This window comes from Salmo salar, chromosome 19, assembly GCF_965601325.2.
Source record: "Salmo salar chromosome 19, fSalSal1, whole genome shotgun sequence".
Lineage (NCBI taxonomy): Eukaryota > Metazoa > Chordata > Actinopteri > Salmoniformes > Salmonidae > Salmo > Salmo salar.
Genome location: NC_138309.1, coordinates 28,365,195 through 28,381,526, shown reverse-complemented (window position 1 = coordinate 28,381,526; position 16,332 = coordinate 28,365,195). Strand labels below are relative to the sequence as shown.

Genomic DNA, 16,332 nt, shown 5'->3' with positions numbered 1-16,332 from the left:
GAAACTACACATGCTTTGCCAGCCAGCATAATGCCAATTGCAGGCCTGATGTGGCCTGTGAACCAGGATATTCCTAACACGGAACCCAAACCGGCTGCGCACGTGCGCCATCGTGCATAAATGTATTTTGTCCCCCCACACCAAACGCGATCACGACACGCAGGTTAAAATATCAAAACAAACTCTGAACCAATTATATTAATTTGGGGACAGGTCGAAAAGCATTAAATATTTATGGCAATTTAGCTAGCTAGCTTGCACTTGCTAGCTAATTTGTCCTATTTACCTGAAATGCACAAGGTCCTCTACTCCACCAATTAATCCACACATAAAACAGGCTGTAGTCAGCCTGTAACACCACTGTGTTGAGGTATAACTAGGCCCTCAAAGAAAGGTCTTATGATATGTAATGTACTATCATAAATAATACAATGTTAAAGCCTAATAAGGCTGGTGGAACTGCTCATAATAGAGGGTTCTAGGAAGAACCATCCAAAGATAAAAGGGTTCTCGGTAGAACCCTTCATAAGCGGTTCTAGGAAGAACATTTAGATGATAAAATGGCTCTTGGTAGAACCATTTATAGAGGGTTTTAGGCAGAACCCTTCATAACGGGTTCTATGTAGAACCATATACAGGGAGTTCGTTGAAGAACTCTACATAGAGGGTTCTACCCAACACCAAAAAGGGTTCCCCTGTGGGGACAAACTGAAGAACCCTGTACGGTTCTGCTTAGCACCTTTTTTTCCTAATTGTACTTTCCAAAGGGTTATGTGTGGTGAACGTACTGGCACGAAATGGCTGCCATTTAAGCATGTCACTGGTCTGTTTTTGAGTAAGTGAGCTTTCCTAGCCTCCTGTCGAAATTATAAATCAAAACTTAATAAAAAAGAAGATAAATGAATTCACTCTAACAAGTAGATTTACGCAGGTGGATGCTACTAGAGTGCATATTTGTGGTAAAAGGGCTGAGACCTTTTAACTTTATTAATGCAATCCATTAAGTCATATCGTCTTGTGCTACTTGAACTGACACAACTAGGATGAAGTGGAGCAGTATATAGAGATACATGAATACATAGCAGGGATATAGTGTAGCCATATATTAAAGCATGGCTCTGGACCTGAGGGCGTACCGGTCATACAGAAGCAGGAGCGGATCTGTCCGCTGAGCAGGGGCTGGAGCCACTTTCTCTTCTGCTCCTCAGTACCAAACATGTGGAGGACCTCCATGTTCCCCGTGTCTGTAGGGGCAAACACAACCATAGATCTAGGAATTATCCAATGACACCATCACATCACAAAGACGATGCAACCTAATTATAATAATTTGTACACTGCAACTTGACCACAACTAAACCCCAAAATAAATTGTTTATTGAAAGAACACTCATTTCATACCTTGATTACATTGAGACTCGATCACATACTGCATGCCTCTTTTTTTTTATTCGTAGGAATACTTGGGAACAGATTTCCTAACTTAAACACATTTTTTCTCTCAATTCCTGGTGATTTTACAGTCCGATAATGTTATAACTCATCATAACTTAATTTATGACATAATAACTACGGAAATATGAAGCGTGAATACAAGTATGTTCCACATCATTAGATTAGATACATTTATTAATCATGAATGGTTCCGAACATGAAAATCATCTACCTGGTTGTGCATCAGCAAAAAACGTTGTCCTAAACTTAGCACACTATCAGACAGTAACTTCAACAAGCTTAATCAGTGGTGACCATGCCTTACCAGGGGCCTGGCAGTTGAAGATGTCGGGGGCGTAGAGGCATCGTCCCGTTTCCTCTGCGATGTGGGCGTAGTCTAGCTGACTGAGACCGCTTACTGCTGGCAGGAAGAGGTTCCACAGCCCCGCCTCTCTGGCCTTCACCTAGGGGGGGGGACATCTTAAATGACCTCTGAACTCAAACACCGCTCTAGGGTGAAGTTTCCCGTTGGTACAGATCTAGGATCAGCTTCCCCTCCCCCAATCCTAACCTTAAGCATTAATGGGGAAAATGCTAAACTGACCAAAGATCAATGTCTAGGGGCAACTTCACCTTACTCCTCAAACACTCTACAAGAGCTGACTATCAAAAAACAGCAACATCACCCCCCCCCCCACCATGTCCTTCCTTACCTTCAAATCCTCTATCACCTGGGGGGTGTGCCATCTCTGGGGCGAGTGGGCGTGTTTAGAGTAGTACTCTGCGACTTCCTGGGGTAAAAACAGTCAGTCATCCACTGGTGAATATACAAAGCGTGGACTAATTCAGGAGGTTGCAACTTTACAATACAGTACATTCAGACAGAAATGTGTAATGCCTACAGAAGAGACAGACTCAATGAGGATATGGAATCCTTAGCTCTTCTACAAGAGCGTGTCTTGTATCCGTTGTTGTTTCCATTTAATACGTCCCAGATGCTCTTTATGAGATATGTGACAGAATGAACAATTTGTCTGTTTGTTGACAGATGTAAGTGAGTGCACTTAGCTTGCTCCCTCCAGCACTCTCTGTACCGCATTACCCTGACCGCCACTCTGACTCATACAGTGCCCTGTAATGAGGAGTTCCTCCTACTGTCTTCTCTGCTCTTGACCCCTGACCTTTCAACTGACCTGCTGAGCAGGAAGCACGTGTTGTTTCATGAACTCTGTGACCTGCTGGTGGACAGCCTGGCCTTTAGCAGTCTGGAGGAACAGTCTGGCATCAGCAGTGACCAACCTGGAGGGGTTACAAACCGCCAGACACGCACAAACACACCATTTCACACCATAATACATACAGGCACTATTATGAGATGATAGACTGTAGTTTCAGTATCATGTCAACCAACATACTTCTCTGCAATTTGCAGCCCAACCTGGGCCAACGGCTCCACACTCTGGCCAAACTGGGCAGCATTGGGAGCACTGGCATTGCCCAGGAGGTGGCGCGCATAGATCCCCTATAAGAGAGAAAGAGAGAGAGAGGGGGAAGTTTACAGACATACACACAATCTTCTGTGAGCAGAGACAGTTTAGAGAAATATCTCAGTCCTAGGAAGTCCTCTATCAGTAAGATAGTATTATCAGCAAGAAAGAAGGAAAATGGTGTCAAAGATAGATGAAAGCTGATGGATGAAAAAATGATTTGTATAGATCATAACACAGGAATCTGCTTTGGTTTGCCGTGTTCAGGTACAGAATAAAGATAATGAAAGCAGACAAGACAAAGTGTGTGTGTGTGTGTGTCTTGATGAGATAGATGAGAATGTGGACCTGGGAATGTGGACCTGGGAATAGTTTGAGCTCATTAGCTGCCTCTTCAGCTGAACAGTGTGTTCCTTCATTTACAGCAGTCCATCTGGCATTTCAATGGTCATCATGTGCATTCAGGAACATGTGCCATCAGTGAAAAGGTGCATCCTTTCCAGTGGTGTAAAGTACTTAAGTAAAAAATACTTTAAAGTACTAATAAGTCATTTTTGGGGGGGTATCTGTACTTTACTATTTATATTTTTGACAATTTTTACTTTTACTTCACTACATTCCTAATTAAAATAATGTACTTTTTACTCCATTAATTTTCCCTGACACCCAAAAGTACTCATTACATGTTGAATGCTTAGCAGGACAAGAAAATTGTCAAATTCACACACTTATCCAGCGAACATTCCTGGTCATCCCTACTGCCTCTTATCTGGCGGACTCACTAAACACAAATGCTTCATTTGTAGTGATGTCTGATTGTTGGAGTGTGCCCCTGGCTATCCATACATTTAAAAAACAAGAAAATGGTGCTGTGTGGTTTGCTTAATATAAGGAATTTTAAATGATTTATACTTTTACATTGATATTTAAGTATATTTTAGCAATTACATTTACTTTTGATACTTACAACCTCATCCTAAACGCATTAGCCTACGTTAGCTAAACCGTCCCGTGGAAGGGTTAAGTAACAAGAGAATTTCCCAGGACATAGACATATCTGATATTTGCAGAAAGCTTAAATTCCTGTTCATCTAACTGCACAGTCCAATTGACAGTTGCTATTACAGTGAAAGCATACCATGCTATTATTTGTGGAGAGTGCACAATTTTGAAAATGAAAAGTTATTAATAAACAAATTAGGCACATTTGGGCAGTCTTGATACAAAACTTTTAACAGAAATGCATTAGTTCATTGGATCAGTCTAAAACTTTACACATACACTGATGCCATCTAGTGGCCTAAATCTAAATTGTGCCTGGGCTGGAATAATACATTATGGCCTTTCTCTTGCATTTCAAAGATGATGTTACAAAAAAAATACAAAAGAACAGTTGGTTTTTTCTTTGTATTATCTTTTACCAGATCTATTGTATTATATTCTACTACATTCCTTTCACATTTCCATAAATGTCAAAGTGTTTCCTTTCAACTGGTACCAAGAATATGCATATCCTTGCTTCAGGGCCTGAGCTACAGACAGTTAGATTTGGATATGTTATTTTAGGCGAAAATTGAAAAAAAGGGGCTAATCTTTAAGAGGTTTTAAGTACATTTAAAACCAAATAGTTCTAGACTTTTACTCAAGTAGTATTTTACTGGCTGACTTTCACTTTTACTTGAGTTATTTTATATTTAGGTATCTTTACTTTTACCGCCACTAATCTTATATTATCATATTGTTTGTGTGTGTGTGTGTGTGTGTGAGAGAGACAGCGAAAGAGAAAGTGTGAGCCAAACCTGAGCGATCCCTGCCATCTTAAAGACCGAGAGGGCCAGGTAGAAGTTGAGCTGATGCAGAGAAGATGGGATCTCTCGGCACCGACAGTAGATGGAGATCAGGTCCTCAGGAGAAGGTATACCTGGCCATTTAGAAATAAATAGACAGAAAAAAAGAGAGAGTTAATCAATAGCATTACACAGATGAAAATCAAATCAGGCCACATAAAATCCAAGCTGTAGAGAACAGATGGTTTAAGTTAGGGTTGATCCTAGATCTGTGTCAGATATAAGAGCTCAGAGGTCATACCGTCCACACCCCTCAAGCTGCCCATGCAGCTGAGGCGGCTGAGGCTGCTGGGAAAATAGTTGGGCATTAGGAAGTAGGCCAGGTCTGCCATTGGCTGGCCCGTGGTGGAGAGCTCCCAGTCCAACACAGCCACCACACGAGCCTAGAGAGAAAGATAACATTTGTCTATTAGATATGCACACTTCAGTAATTAATTTCCTCTACCACATTAGTCTCATATACAATGAAAAACACTTTTAGAAAAGTGCTATACAAATGCAAATATGTTTTACAGTATTATTACTGTTTATTGTAAGGTTCAAGCCATGTCTCAACCTCAGTAGGATGGAATATCAGGTTGTCCACTCGAAAGTCCCCATGGACAAGGGCCACTTCATTGTCATTGGTGGGCAGGTTGCTCAACAGCCAATCAGAGAGCTTATCCATAACTGGAATTTCTTTGTGGGCAGCTGCTCTGTATTGCTTTGTCCAGGTAGACACCTTTTGGGTAATGAACGGTCAAAGTGAAAATTCTATTTTAAGATCAAAGTGGGTGCAAATGGGAATAGAAAGGGGATGGAATAACATGGAATGGGAATAAGTAGAGGATATCTATATTCTACCTGTCTCTTGCAGTAGCCAGGCCCTCTCCCGTACCCCTCTAGGTCCATGGTGGTTAGGTCCAGGGAGTGAAGACGGGCCAGAACCTCCACTGCAGACACATACAGGGCTGCCCTCTCCGCTGCACTCACCCCTGGGAGCCTCAGGTCCTGGAATATACGCCCCTACACCACAGAGAGGGGAACACAATGATATCTGACCAAACGGTATACAAAACGTAATACAGCGCTCATCAACCAGACATAACAGAGGGAGAGTTTGTGTGTAACTCCTACTACAGCTCAACGGTGCATTTTAAGGCTCACACAGGTTTGTGCGCTGTGCAGCATTGACCTACCTGTACATGCTCCATCAGGTAGAACTCGGTTCCGATCACTTCTGCGTCAGTGCAGTGTAGCAGTGGCTGGGGTACTGGGAACCCAGCAGAGAACAGGGCATTCTGCACTCGATACTCCCTGTCCACCTCACACACAGAAAACAGAAATGTGATCCGACAGCCCAACGGGGGGTGGATGGCGCTCGTTCCTACTTCACAGTAGGGCCGTTTTTCAGAAATGCCTTCTTGAACATGTGAACTTTCATGTGCCTTAATTGCAAACTTGTATGGGATCCGTAAATATCAATAAAAATATTAAATGATGAGCCTAGTTTAGCCAAGGAGAAAGAACGGAGCTATAAATCAAATGTTATTGGTCACAGACACATTTAGCAGATTATATTTCAGGTGTAGCGAAATGCATTTTTTGTATCATTGTATTTTTTTAATGTAATAAGACAAAAATGTTTTGGGCTAATAATGTAAGAAACAATAACACAAAAAAAAAACGAAACACTGCAAAGTTGCTTAGGTGCTAGAATCAGTGCTGAAATGTCTATATAGGGAGAAAGGCAGGATCCTTCCTGGCTAGCCATGATTGGCTGAGATAAGGGGAGGGGTATAGCATGCGTTTATATGAGATGCTGAATGGGGGCGTAAACAAAGTAGAGCTCTCTAGCACTCAACACAATCTTTCAAGGGCATTTTTCTTCTCTTACTTGTCTCCTAAGTGGGATAACAAATGTATCAGCTTTTAAAGCAGCATACTTTCACATGCATACAGTGTATGATATGCCAGTTTGGAGCTCTGAAACTAAATGTTTGTTATAAAAAAAAGAAACTGTTGGGATTTTTCGACATAAGCCTCAGTTGGGACGGGCTGTCACAAATGTCAAACCATCCAAATAAATACAAGTAATGCATACACTACATAATGTATACAATTAAAAGTAATTTGTTGGGCTATTATTACTACATTGTCTAGTCTATCCCAGGCATTGACAAAACCGTATATGTAGCACAAAAGCTGTAAGATACTAAGATATTTGTCCTCTGAAGAAGGGGGGTGGCGGAGAGGTTAATCATTTTTATTTTTTTAAACGTTACGGCAAGCGGTACCGTGCATCAAGTCTGACACCAACAGGTTCCTGAACAGCTTCTATCCCCAAGCCATAAGACTGCTAAATAGCTAACAAAATTGCTACACAGGACGATCTGCGTTGACCCTTGTATTTACATATTTATTTTTGCACTAAAGTAAAAGTAAAAATACTTTAAAGTACTACTTAAGTCGTTTTTTTTGAGTATCTGTACTTTACTATTGATATTTTTTTACAGCTTTTATTTCACTACATTCCTAAAGGAAATAATGTACTTTTTACTCCCTACATTTTCCCTGACATCCAAAAGTACTCATTACATTTTGAATGTTTAAAATGGTCCAATTCACACACTTATCAAGACAACATCCTTGGTCATCTCTACTGCCTCTGGTCTGCTTCATTCGTAAATTATGTCTGAGTGTTTAAGTGTGCCCCTGGCTATACATAAATGAAGAGGGAAAAAAATGGTGTCGTCTGGTTTGCTTTATATAAGGAATTTGAAATTATTTTTTCCTTTTAATACTTAAAACCAGTTAGGGATAGGGGGCAGTATTTTCATGGCCGGATAAAAAACGTACCCGATTTAATCTGGTTATTACTCCTGCCCAGAAACTAGAATATACATATAATTAGTAGATTTGGATAGAAAACACCCTAAAGTTTCTAAAACTGTTTGAATGGTGTCTGAGTATAACAGAACTCATATGGCGGGCCAAAACCTGAGAAGATTCTATATGGGAAGTGCCCTGTCTGACCATTTCTTGGCCTTCTGTAGCCTCTTTATCAAAAATACAGGATCTCTGCTGTAACGTGACATTTTCTAAGGCTTTCATTGGCTCTCAGAATGCGCCAGAATGTTGAATGATAACTCTGCAGTCTCTGGGCGAAAAACAGTAGGGGTTTTGGTGAGTGGTACTTCTGAGAACAATGGCACTGGGTGCGTGTGCATGTGACGACTCCATTTTCTTCTTTCAGTGTTTGAACGGATACAACATCTCCCGGTTGGAATATTATCGCTATTTTACGACAAAAATCGCATAAAAATTTATTTTAAACAGCGTTTGACATGCTTCGAAGTACGGTAATGGAATATTTTGAATTTTTTGGTCACGAAACGCGCCGGCGCATCACCCTTCGGATAGTGACTTGAACGCACGAACAAAACGGAGCTATTTGGATATAACTATGGATTATTTGGAACCAAAACAACATTGGGTGTTGAAGTAGAAGTCCTGGGAGTGCATTCTGACGAAGAACAGCAAAGGTAATCCAATTTTTCTTATAGTAAATCTGAGTTTGGTGAGTGCCAAACTTGGTGGGTGTCAAAATAGCTAGCCGTGATATCTACTCAGAATATTGCAAAATGTGCTTTCACCGAAAAGCTATTTTAAAATCGGACACCGCGATTGCATAAAGGAGTTCTGTATCTATAATTCTTAAAATAATTATGTTTTTTTGGCAACGTTTATTGTGAGTAATTTAGTAAATTCACCGGAAGTTTTCGGTGGGTATGCTAGTACTGAACAAAACATGCTAATGTAAAAAGCTGGTTTTGATATAAATATGAACTTGATTGAACAAAACATGCATGTATTGTATAACATAATGTCCTAGGAGTGTCATCTGATGAAGATCATCAAAGGTTAGTGCTGCATTTAGCTGTGGTTTTGGTTTTTGTGACATTATATGCTAGCTTGAAAAATGGGTGTGTGATTATTTCTGGCTGGGTACTCTCCTGACATAATCTAATGTTTTGCTTTCGTTGTAAAGCCTTTTTGAAATCGGACAATGTGGTTAGATAAAGGAGAGTCTTGTCTTTAAAATGGTGTAAAATAGTCATACGTTTGAAAAATTGAAGTTTTTGCATTTTTGAGGTATTTGTAATTCGCGCCACGCTCTACCATTGGATATTGGTGAGGCGTTCCGCTAGCGGAACGTCTGTCCCTAACAGGTTTAAGTATAATCTAGCAATTACATTTACTTTTGATACTTAAGCATATTTAAAAACAAATATTTTTAGACTTTTACTAAAGTAGTATTTTACTGGATGATTTCACTTTTACTCGAGTCATTTTCTATTAAGGTATCTTTACTTTTACTAAAGTATGACAATTGGGTATTTTTTCCACCACTGATGACTAGTCACCTTACTCCTATCCAGATCTACCTCTACCACTCAAGTAGCCTATCCCTGCACATTGGAAATATGGTATTGGAACTGTCCCTGTATATAGATTCTTACTTTCTCGTGTTTTTCTTATTTTTATTTCTCGTGTGTTTTGTTCTACCTTATGTTATTTTATAGCACTACATTGACATTGCTCACTGCATTGTTGGGTTTAGACCTTGCAAGGCATTTCACTGTACTTGTAACGTTAAACTTGGTCTCCCTCTACTGGAGAGAAATAATACAGCTAAAACAACCAAAACTGTGTCAAAGAGCAGTGCCTTTTACTACTGCTCTTGCTCGTTATTTATCTAATTATTGAGAAGGTTTTGCATCATAATTACCTTGTGAGCCCCTGGCAGAAGCATACCCGGCGGTTTCTTTCTCAGGACATAGCTGTCAGAAGGGGTCTGGATAAGGAAGGTGGGGTTGGATTGTCCAGCACTGAAATGATCAGACACGGAAGGCATGGAAAGATATTCACTCCATTTTACGAAGCATGCTCATTTCTATGGAACTGGAACACTTTAGATAAAAGGTGAGCATACCTGTATTGTCTGACAGTGAACCTGTCATTGTTGGACACCCCTCGTGTCTTTCCAGCCAGATATCGCTGAAGATTGACAGTGTTGAACCTATGCTGCTCCCGGACAGGAGTTGTTGTTTGGTCTTCCATATTTCAGTGTGGATTAATTATTTGTAAAAGTCCTAAAGTTGAATGAATTAGCAAATCTCGTACAATATGGATGGTCGAATTGTTTAGTTTTAGTCGACAGAGGTGAGCGTCAGTGTTCTGCAGATCAAACCTTGCGCAGTCAGAGGTTTTCTGTAAAACGTCGCTACAAAGAGCGACTGAGCTCATTTCACAGATCGGTAAGTGCACAGATTTGCTGATGGCACGCACTGGCCGATGGTCGAATATTTAGATGCCGTAGAGATCATGTATTTATAGGACACTTTTTTCTTAACTCAACGCAGCTTGTTTCTGCCCGGACTGTATTTACAGAAACTCGGGGTTTGCCAGCTGATTCGAGCTGTGTAGACGTGTACTAGCCCATCGCTTGGAACCTTTATGTAATTGGCGAGGCTTTTCAATCTAGGCATTTTACATTTGAACAACGGAGTAGTGCGGCGTATTGCTTATAGAAACATGACCTCAGTCGAAGAACTGAAGCTGCGAGTGAGGGAGCTTGAGAATGAGTTGATCAAGTGTAAGCAAAAGCGATGTACGGCGATGTGTGCCGAGGAACCTGCCGACAACACCCAACCTCATCACAGACCAAGGATCGACAAAATGAGTGCAGAAGTAGTGGATTCAAACCCTTACAGGTATGGTAGCTGTCGAAATCTAACTGCCGCGTATTGAGTCATTTGTGATCATGACAGTACCTGATATGGTTGACACCCCAGAAATAAGGGCCACATACCGGCATATGGTGTAAACTGCTTACCTCATGTTCTTACCTTGCAGTCGTCTGATGGCTTTGAAGCGAATGGGCATTGTTGAAGATTACGAGGTAAGATACAATTATATGTGATATTGTTATCGGATCCACATCTAAGGTTGCACAATTTCCCCAATATTCTGAGGCTTTCTAGAAATCCCTGTAGGAGTCCTGAAATTACGGTATTTTAAAACCCTACACGACAAAATGGCATGCATTTATTTATATTCTACTGTTAACCAGAAAATCCGGATGTTCACTGTAGCTGTGGTGGGTGTTGGAGGAGTTGGAAGTGTGACTGCAGAAATGCTCACAAGATGTGGCATTGGTAAGGTAATACAAACTTCACATTACTACATCAACATGTCTTTGTCATTCGTTTCAACCTTATGTTTCCGATGGACAATGTCCAACAATTCGACCTACATTGCATCATTCTGCCTTGTCATCTCTTTGTACAGCTCATCCTGTTTGACTATGACAAAGTGGAGCTGGCCAATATGAACAGGCTGTTCTTCCAGCCTCACCAGGCTGGCCTCAGCAAAGTAGAGGCAGCTGAACATACACTCAGGTACAGTGACCTGAGGGGCCACGTTCAGTAGGCAAACATTGTGGAACGTTGCCAGATAAAAAGGTCATCAGCATAATTCCTCATTCTACATGTCAGAGATGTTGGTCCTACGTCATATATTTCTATCTGAACATTCCACAACATTGTGTCCGGCTAAACGTACCACTGGTCTGAATAAATGATGTAATGTCACTATAAGGTGCTTACATGTTTTTCAATTCTGTCAACAGGAATATCAACCCAGATGTGCAGTTTGAGACCCACAACTACAACATTACCACCATGGAGCATTTTGCACATTTCATGGATCGCATAAGGTGAAAACTTGTGTCCTCTCCGATCTCATAAGTGCCGTATAATACTGCTTATGTGGTCATTTCTGCAGAGCATTTTCAGTATTGAATTGCTCCACTGTTGCTGTCCCATACAGCATGACAGTGTTGCCTCTCAGTTCTCTGACTTTCAAGTTGGTTTAAAAAAAACTAATTGCATTACAGTATGACATTGGATGCTTTACTTTACATGATGAGGACAACTCTGAAGTAAACACATACACATCAATAATCAAGAAAGCGGGGTTGTTTTTGGTGAACTTTCATGATCTACCGTGACACGAATAACTGCTGAAATGTCCACGTGATCACTACATGGTCATTCTGTTTCTAAGTACTCTGTGTTGTCTCAGTTATGGGGCGCTTCAGGAAGGAAAGGCCGTAGACCTGATTCTGAGTTGTGTGGACAACTTTGAGGCCCGGATGGCCATCAACGCAGTCAGTACTAAAATATCTATCTATAGATCCCTCATTCCCTGACAATAAAACATACCAGTATTGAGTTGATGAAGATCAGATGATGTATGTGGGTCATTTTCTCGCTCCTAGGCATGTAACGAGCTGGGTCAGATCTGGATGGAGTCTGGTGTGAGTGAGAACGCGGTGTCTGGACACATCCAGCTCATCATCCCGGGGGAGACGGCCTGCTTCGCAGTACGTCACAGCACACACTTGGGATGTGTCCCAAATGGCACCCTATTCCCTATTTATGTCCAGGGCAAAACAATTATTTTGACCAGGGCCAATATGGCTCTTGTCAAAAGTAGGGCACTATATAGGAAATAGGGTACCATTTGCAATATTATTTTTCTACTTAAAGACATGCTCTGGTACTTTGGTGACTACTAAGTATTTTTTTAAACCTGCTTTGGGCTGGATGTGTCAATGTCTAGTTCATGTTTTACCTCAATTAGCCACGCAAGCCCAGTTTGAAAGCGACTGTTTTTTCGAAGCTTTACCATTTCTCCCCAATTCGAGTTCCCGCCAATGAGATTCAGCCCCTCGCCATTTGAGTGACAGCTAGCAAGTATCACACCCAGCAGAGCGAGCGAGAGCAATGACGTGGTGCACATATCTGCACATATGTGATGCAGTACTCAATTTTCGGGGACCACTTCTGGCTCGTGGGCACTACTTTCAGAACTACTGAAAGTATACAAAAGTACCGGAGAATGCCTTTTAATAGAAACGGATGGCACGTTGCAAACACAAGCTTTAATTGTCCCTGTGACAGTGTGCTCCTCCCCTGGTGGTGGCCGCCAACATTGATGAGAAGACCCTGAAGAGGGAGGGGGTGTGTGCTGCCAGCCTACCCACCACCATGGGTGTGGTGGCAGGGATCCTGGTCCAAAACGTCCTCAAGTAAGATCTGGGTTACATTCGTTTGTAAATGGGACCTGGGTCATATTCATTAGGCACCACATGGAAGAAAACAGACTGAAACGGAGGCACTATCTGAACTTGTCCAATAAGCAACACTTTGTTTTCTGTTGAGAAGCGTTTTGCGACGGTGTGGCCTGATGAATATGACCCTGATCATAGCCCAACACAAAGACCCATAACAGGGTTTCCTATGAAGATATCCTAAAAGTGGTTCATGGTCCTCAGGTACCTGTTGAAGTTTGGCACAGTCAGCCATTACCTGGGCTACAACGCCATGCAGGACTTCTTCCCAACTATGGCCATGAAGGCTAACCCCACATGTGATGACCGCTACTGCAGAAAACAGCAGGACGACTATAAGGTGACTGACCAAGAAGGCCCTTTCCTCCTTTTCTTTCTCTGTCTCTTTCTGTCTCTCTACTTCACCCATCATGACCTGGGGTGTGTACAGGACCGGTACAGTTGTAATTCAGTGGTGTGTGTGTGTTTTGTGGTCCACAGAAGAAAGAGGCAGAGCGACCAAAAAAGGTTGTAGAGGAGGTGGTGGAGGAGGTAGTGGTTCACGAGGAGAACGACTGGGGTGAGTGTAGCTAGAGCGTTGATATTGCCTCAATGTATTGTCCATAGTAAGTGATCCTGTCTAGGTACCATTACTGACCTATGTTGCTCTGTCAGGTATTGAGCTGGTGTCAGAGCAGACAGAAGAGGAACGCCATGCGGCTTCAGGCCCTGTCCCCGACCTCCCAGAAGGCATCACTGTGGCCTACACCATCCCTGAGAAGGTCAGTGTCATACAAACCTCATAAGAATACTATGATATTGGTTTTGTTTTTTGGACGAACACCGACAATGCATAGCCCCTTGAGGGTCATAATGCCTACCACAGGAGATTGGTGGCACCTTAATTGGGGAGAACTGGCTCCCGGTAATGGCTGGAGCGGATTAGGTGGAATGGTATCAAACACATGATTTCCATGTGTTTTTTATGCCGTTCTATGTTTTCCATTCCGGCCATTATTATGAGCCTCCTGTGATGACTAAGTAGGCAAAGTTTGTTATAAGCTACACTGTACGGTACAAACAAGTTAAGTCACCTGTCACTATTTCTGGGCCAGTGGAAGTAACCAGTACACCTCAAGGAGGCATCTCACGCATGTTTGAACTAATAATGACTTCTGTCCTCCTTTTCCAGGAGACCGGGGCATCAGGAGGGGAGACGGTGGAGGAAACAGAACAGAGTCTAGAAGAGCTAATGGCCCAGATGAGAAAGATGTAACCGGGACCAGGAAGACACCTCAACTATCAGACAACCATCATCGTCGTGCATCGCTTATCTCCGCAACATTGCAGTGAAGCTACCACCCTTTTGTAATAACGGAGCATTGACGCCATACAGTATACCCCCTGCAATGGAGCTTTGCATCTCCACGTTCTTAAGTCAAGCACGATTTTTCAAACCCACTATACGTACTACAGTATCAATACGACTTAATGCATGTACTTCTGCTCCTTTGACATGAAAGGGAATGCAATGCATGGTTAATGAGCTCAAGTGCTGCTGTTGATGATCTTCATATTCCCCAAGGGTAGAAATTTACTAGTGTAAGCCTGTTCAATATGGAAGCATCTAACTGTTGAAATTCAATTAGAATTTCAGCATCGGAGAGCACGAACTGGGCGCTGAAATACAATTTAGGGGCAGCATAGGGTATGTAATTATCTTAAATAAACTTTTGCTTGATGAAATGGACCAGGTACATACAGATGTTAGCTATATAATTCATTATGCTTGTTGACCGAGACGAAATACTGTTGTAACACTGAGTTGAATAAGCAATTGCTGTTATGGATACAGTCTCGGACCAACTATTACTACTGTATGGAATGCTAATTAATTAAATTGTAAATGCATTTCATCCTTTCTTAAACATTTTGAATGATGGTGAATGAGGCCTAATGTTTCTCTGCATGACTAACCTGCCTTAAATGTATCTGCTCCATGTCTAGCTCTGGTCTGTAGTGCGATGACAAAGAGTGGCCAACAATGGACCAGTGCTACTCCCATGTCATACTCTCAGCTGTTTAATCTGATATAGCTGTAACTGAAACTTTCTCTGCTGAAACTGTACCGTCCAACTCTGTTTCCACACTTTGTTTCAATAAAGTATTTATTAGCCAGTTGATTCTAGTTTATGGTACTTCTTTTTTCTTAAAATGTTCTTACACAATGATTGTGTATGTGTGCCATTCAGAGGGTGAATGGGCAAGACAAAAGATTGAAGTGCCTTTGATCGGGGTATGGTATTAGGTGCAACTCTGGTAGGTTTTTCACACAACAGTTTCCTGTGTTTATCAAAAATGGTCCATCACCCAAAGCACATCCAGCCAACTTGACACAACTGTGGGAAGCATTGGCGTCAACATGGGCCAGCATCCCTGTGGAACGCTTTCGACACCTTGTGGAGTCCAGGCCCCGATGAATTGAGGCTGTTCTGAGGGAAAAATGGCAGGGGGGTGCAACTCAATATTAGGACGGTGTTCTTCATGCTTTGTACTCAGTGTCGGTTCTATTAGCATTATTAGTATGGTATAATCCTGATTGAGACGCTGACAGAGGAGATGTTTGTGTTGTCCACAGGAACCTGGAGAAGGCTGTTCCTTTGTACGAGCAGGCTCTGGACATCAGGGAGTTGTTGAGGGACTGGGCACATTCAAGGTGATCCGGCACACAGATGTTAACGCATCTCCAGCGAACGAGTCAGGAACATTTTTGCTGCCCTGGAAAACACAGTAGGGAGGGGCACAGTTTTGTATATGCCAAGGCAGCAGCTACTCTTCCTGGGGTCCAGCAAAATTTAGGCAGTAGTACATTTTTTAAAACATTACAATACATTCACAACAGATTTCACAACATATTAAGTGTGTGCACTCAAACCCCTACTGTACTATCACATATCAACAACAAAATCCATGTGTACCTGTGTGTATAGTGTGTATGTTATCATGTGTGTGTATGCATGTGTCTGTGCCTATGTTTGTGTTGCTTCACATTCCCGCTGTTCCATAAGGTGTATTTTTATCTGTTTTTAAAATCTAATTTTACTGCTTGCACAAGTTACTTGATGTGGAATAGAGTTCCATGTAGTCATGGCTCTATGTAGTACTGTGTGCCTTCCATAATCTGTTCTGGATTTGGGAAATGTGAAGAGACCTCTGGTGGCATGTCTTGTGGGGTATGCATGGGTGTCTGAGCTGTGTGCCAGTAGTTCAAACAGACAGCTTGTGCATTCAACATGTCAATACCTCGCACAAATACAAGTAGTGATGAAGTCAATCTCTCCTCCACTTTGAGCCAGGAGAGATTTACATACAGTTGAAGTCGGAAGTTTACATACACTTAGGTTGG

At 41.8% G+C, this 16,332-nt stretch overlaps 2 protein-coding genes across 5 annotated transcripts in view; one reads left to right on the top strand and one right to left on the bottom strand.

The window, feature by feature from the left end:
- Positions 1-10,030, bottom strand: part of LOC100194819 (acyl-CoA dehydrogenase family member 11) — a 51,722-nt gene extending 41,692 nt beyond the window's left edge. For 2 of the 3 annotated variants that reach the window (XM_045701834.2, XM_014157644.3), the window contains exons 1-12: positions 9,744-10,030; positions 9,540-9,639; positions 5,947-6,072; positions 5,612-5,773; positions 5,325-5,489; positions 5,010-5,151; positions 4,721-4,842; positions 2,850-2,956; positions 2,628-2,733; positions 2,148-2,225; positions 1,760-1,898; positions 1,137-1,244 (exon numbers count right to left, since the gene is read on the bottom strand). In XM_045701834.2, coding sequence (XP_045557790.2) covers positions 1,137-1,244; positions 1,760-1,898; positions 2,148-2,225; positions 2,628-2,733; positions 2,850-2,956; positions 4,721-4,842; positions 5,010-5,151; positions 5,325-5,489; positions 5,612-5,773; positions 5,947-6,072; positions 9,540-9,639; positions 9,744-9,871 — 1,483 coding nt within the window. In that variant the 5' untranslated portion in view covers positions 9,872-10,030. 3 annotated transcript variants of the gene reach the window in all.
- On the top strand, positions 9,460-15,107 carry LOC106578644 (ubiquitin-like modifier-activating enzyme 5). Of its 2 annotated transcripts, none has more exons than XM_082965671.1 (12): positions 9,460-9,733; positions 10,667-10,712; positions 10,884-10,973; positions 11,102-11,211; positions 11,442-11,528; positions 11,897-11,981; positions 12,093-12,197; positions 12,778-12,905; positions 13,152-13,287; positions 13,428-13,506; positions 13,602-13,708; positions 14,119-15,107. In XM_082965671.1, the coding sequence occupies exons 1-12, from the start codon at positions 9,645-9,647 to the stop codon at positions 14,200-14,202; spliced, it is 1,146 nt and encodes a 381-aa protein (XP_082821797.1). In that variant the 5' UTR covers positions 9,460-9,644; the 3' UTR covers positions 14,203-15,107. The 2 variants fall into 2 exon arrangements, with proteins under 2 accessions (XP_082821797.1, XP_014013151.3); XM_014157676.3 differs by lacking the exon at positions 9,460-9,733 and adding an exon at positions 10,196-10,524.
- The last annotated feature ends 1,225 nt before the right edge of the window (positions 15,108-16,332 follow it).

Coding starts and splice junctions, on each gene's coding strand:
- LOC106578644 (XM_014157676.3), top strand. CDS start 10,346: ATGACCTCAGTCGAAGAACTGAAGCTGCGAGTGAGGGAGCTTGAGAAT. Junction 11,529..11,896: donor CATTTCATGGATCGCATAAG/GTGAAAACTTGT, acceptor GTGTTGTCTCAG/TTATGGGGCGCTTCAGGAAG. Junction 11,982..12,092: donor CCCGGATGGCCATCAACGCA/GTCAGTACTAAA, acceptor TCTCGCTCCTAG/GCATGTAACGAGCTGGGTCA.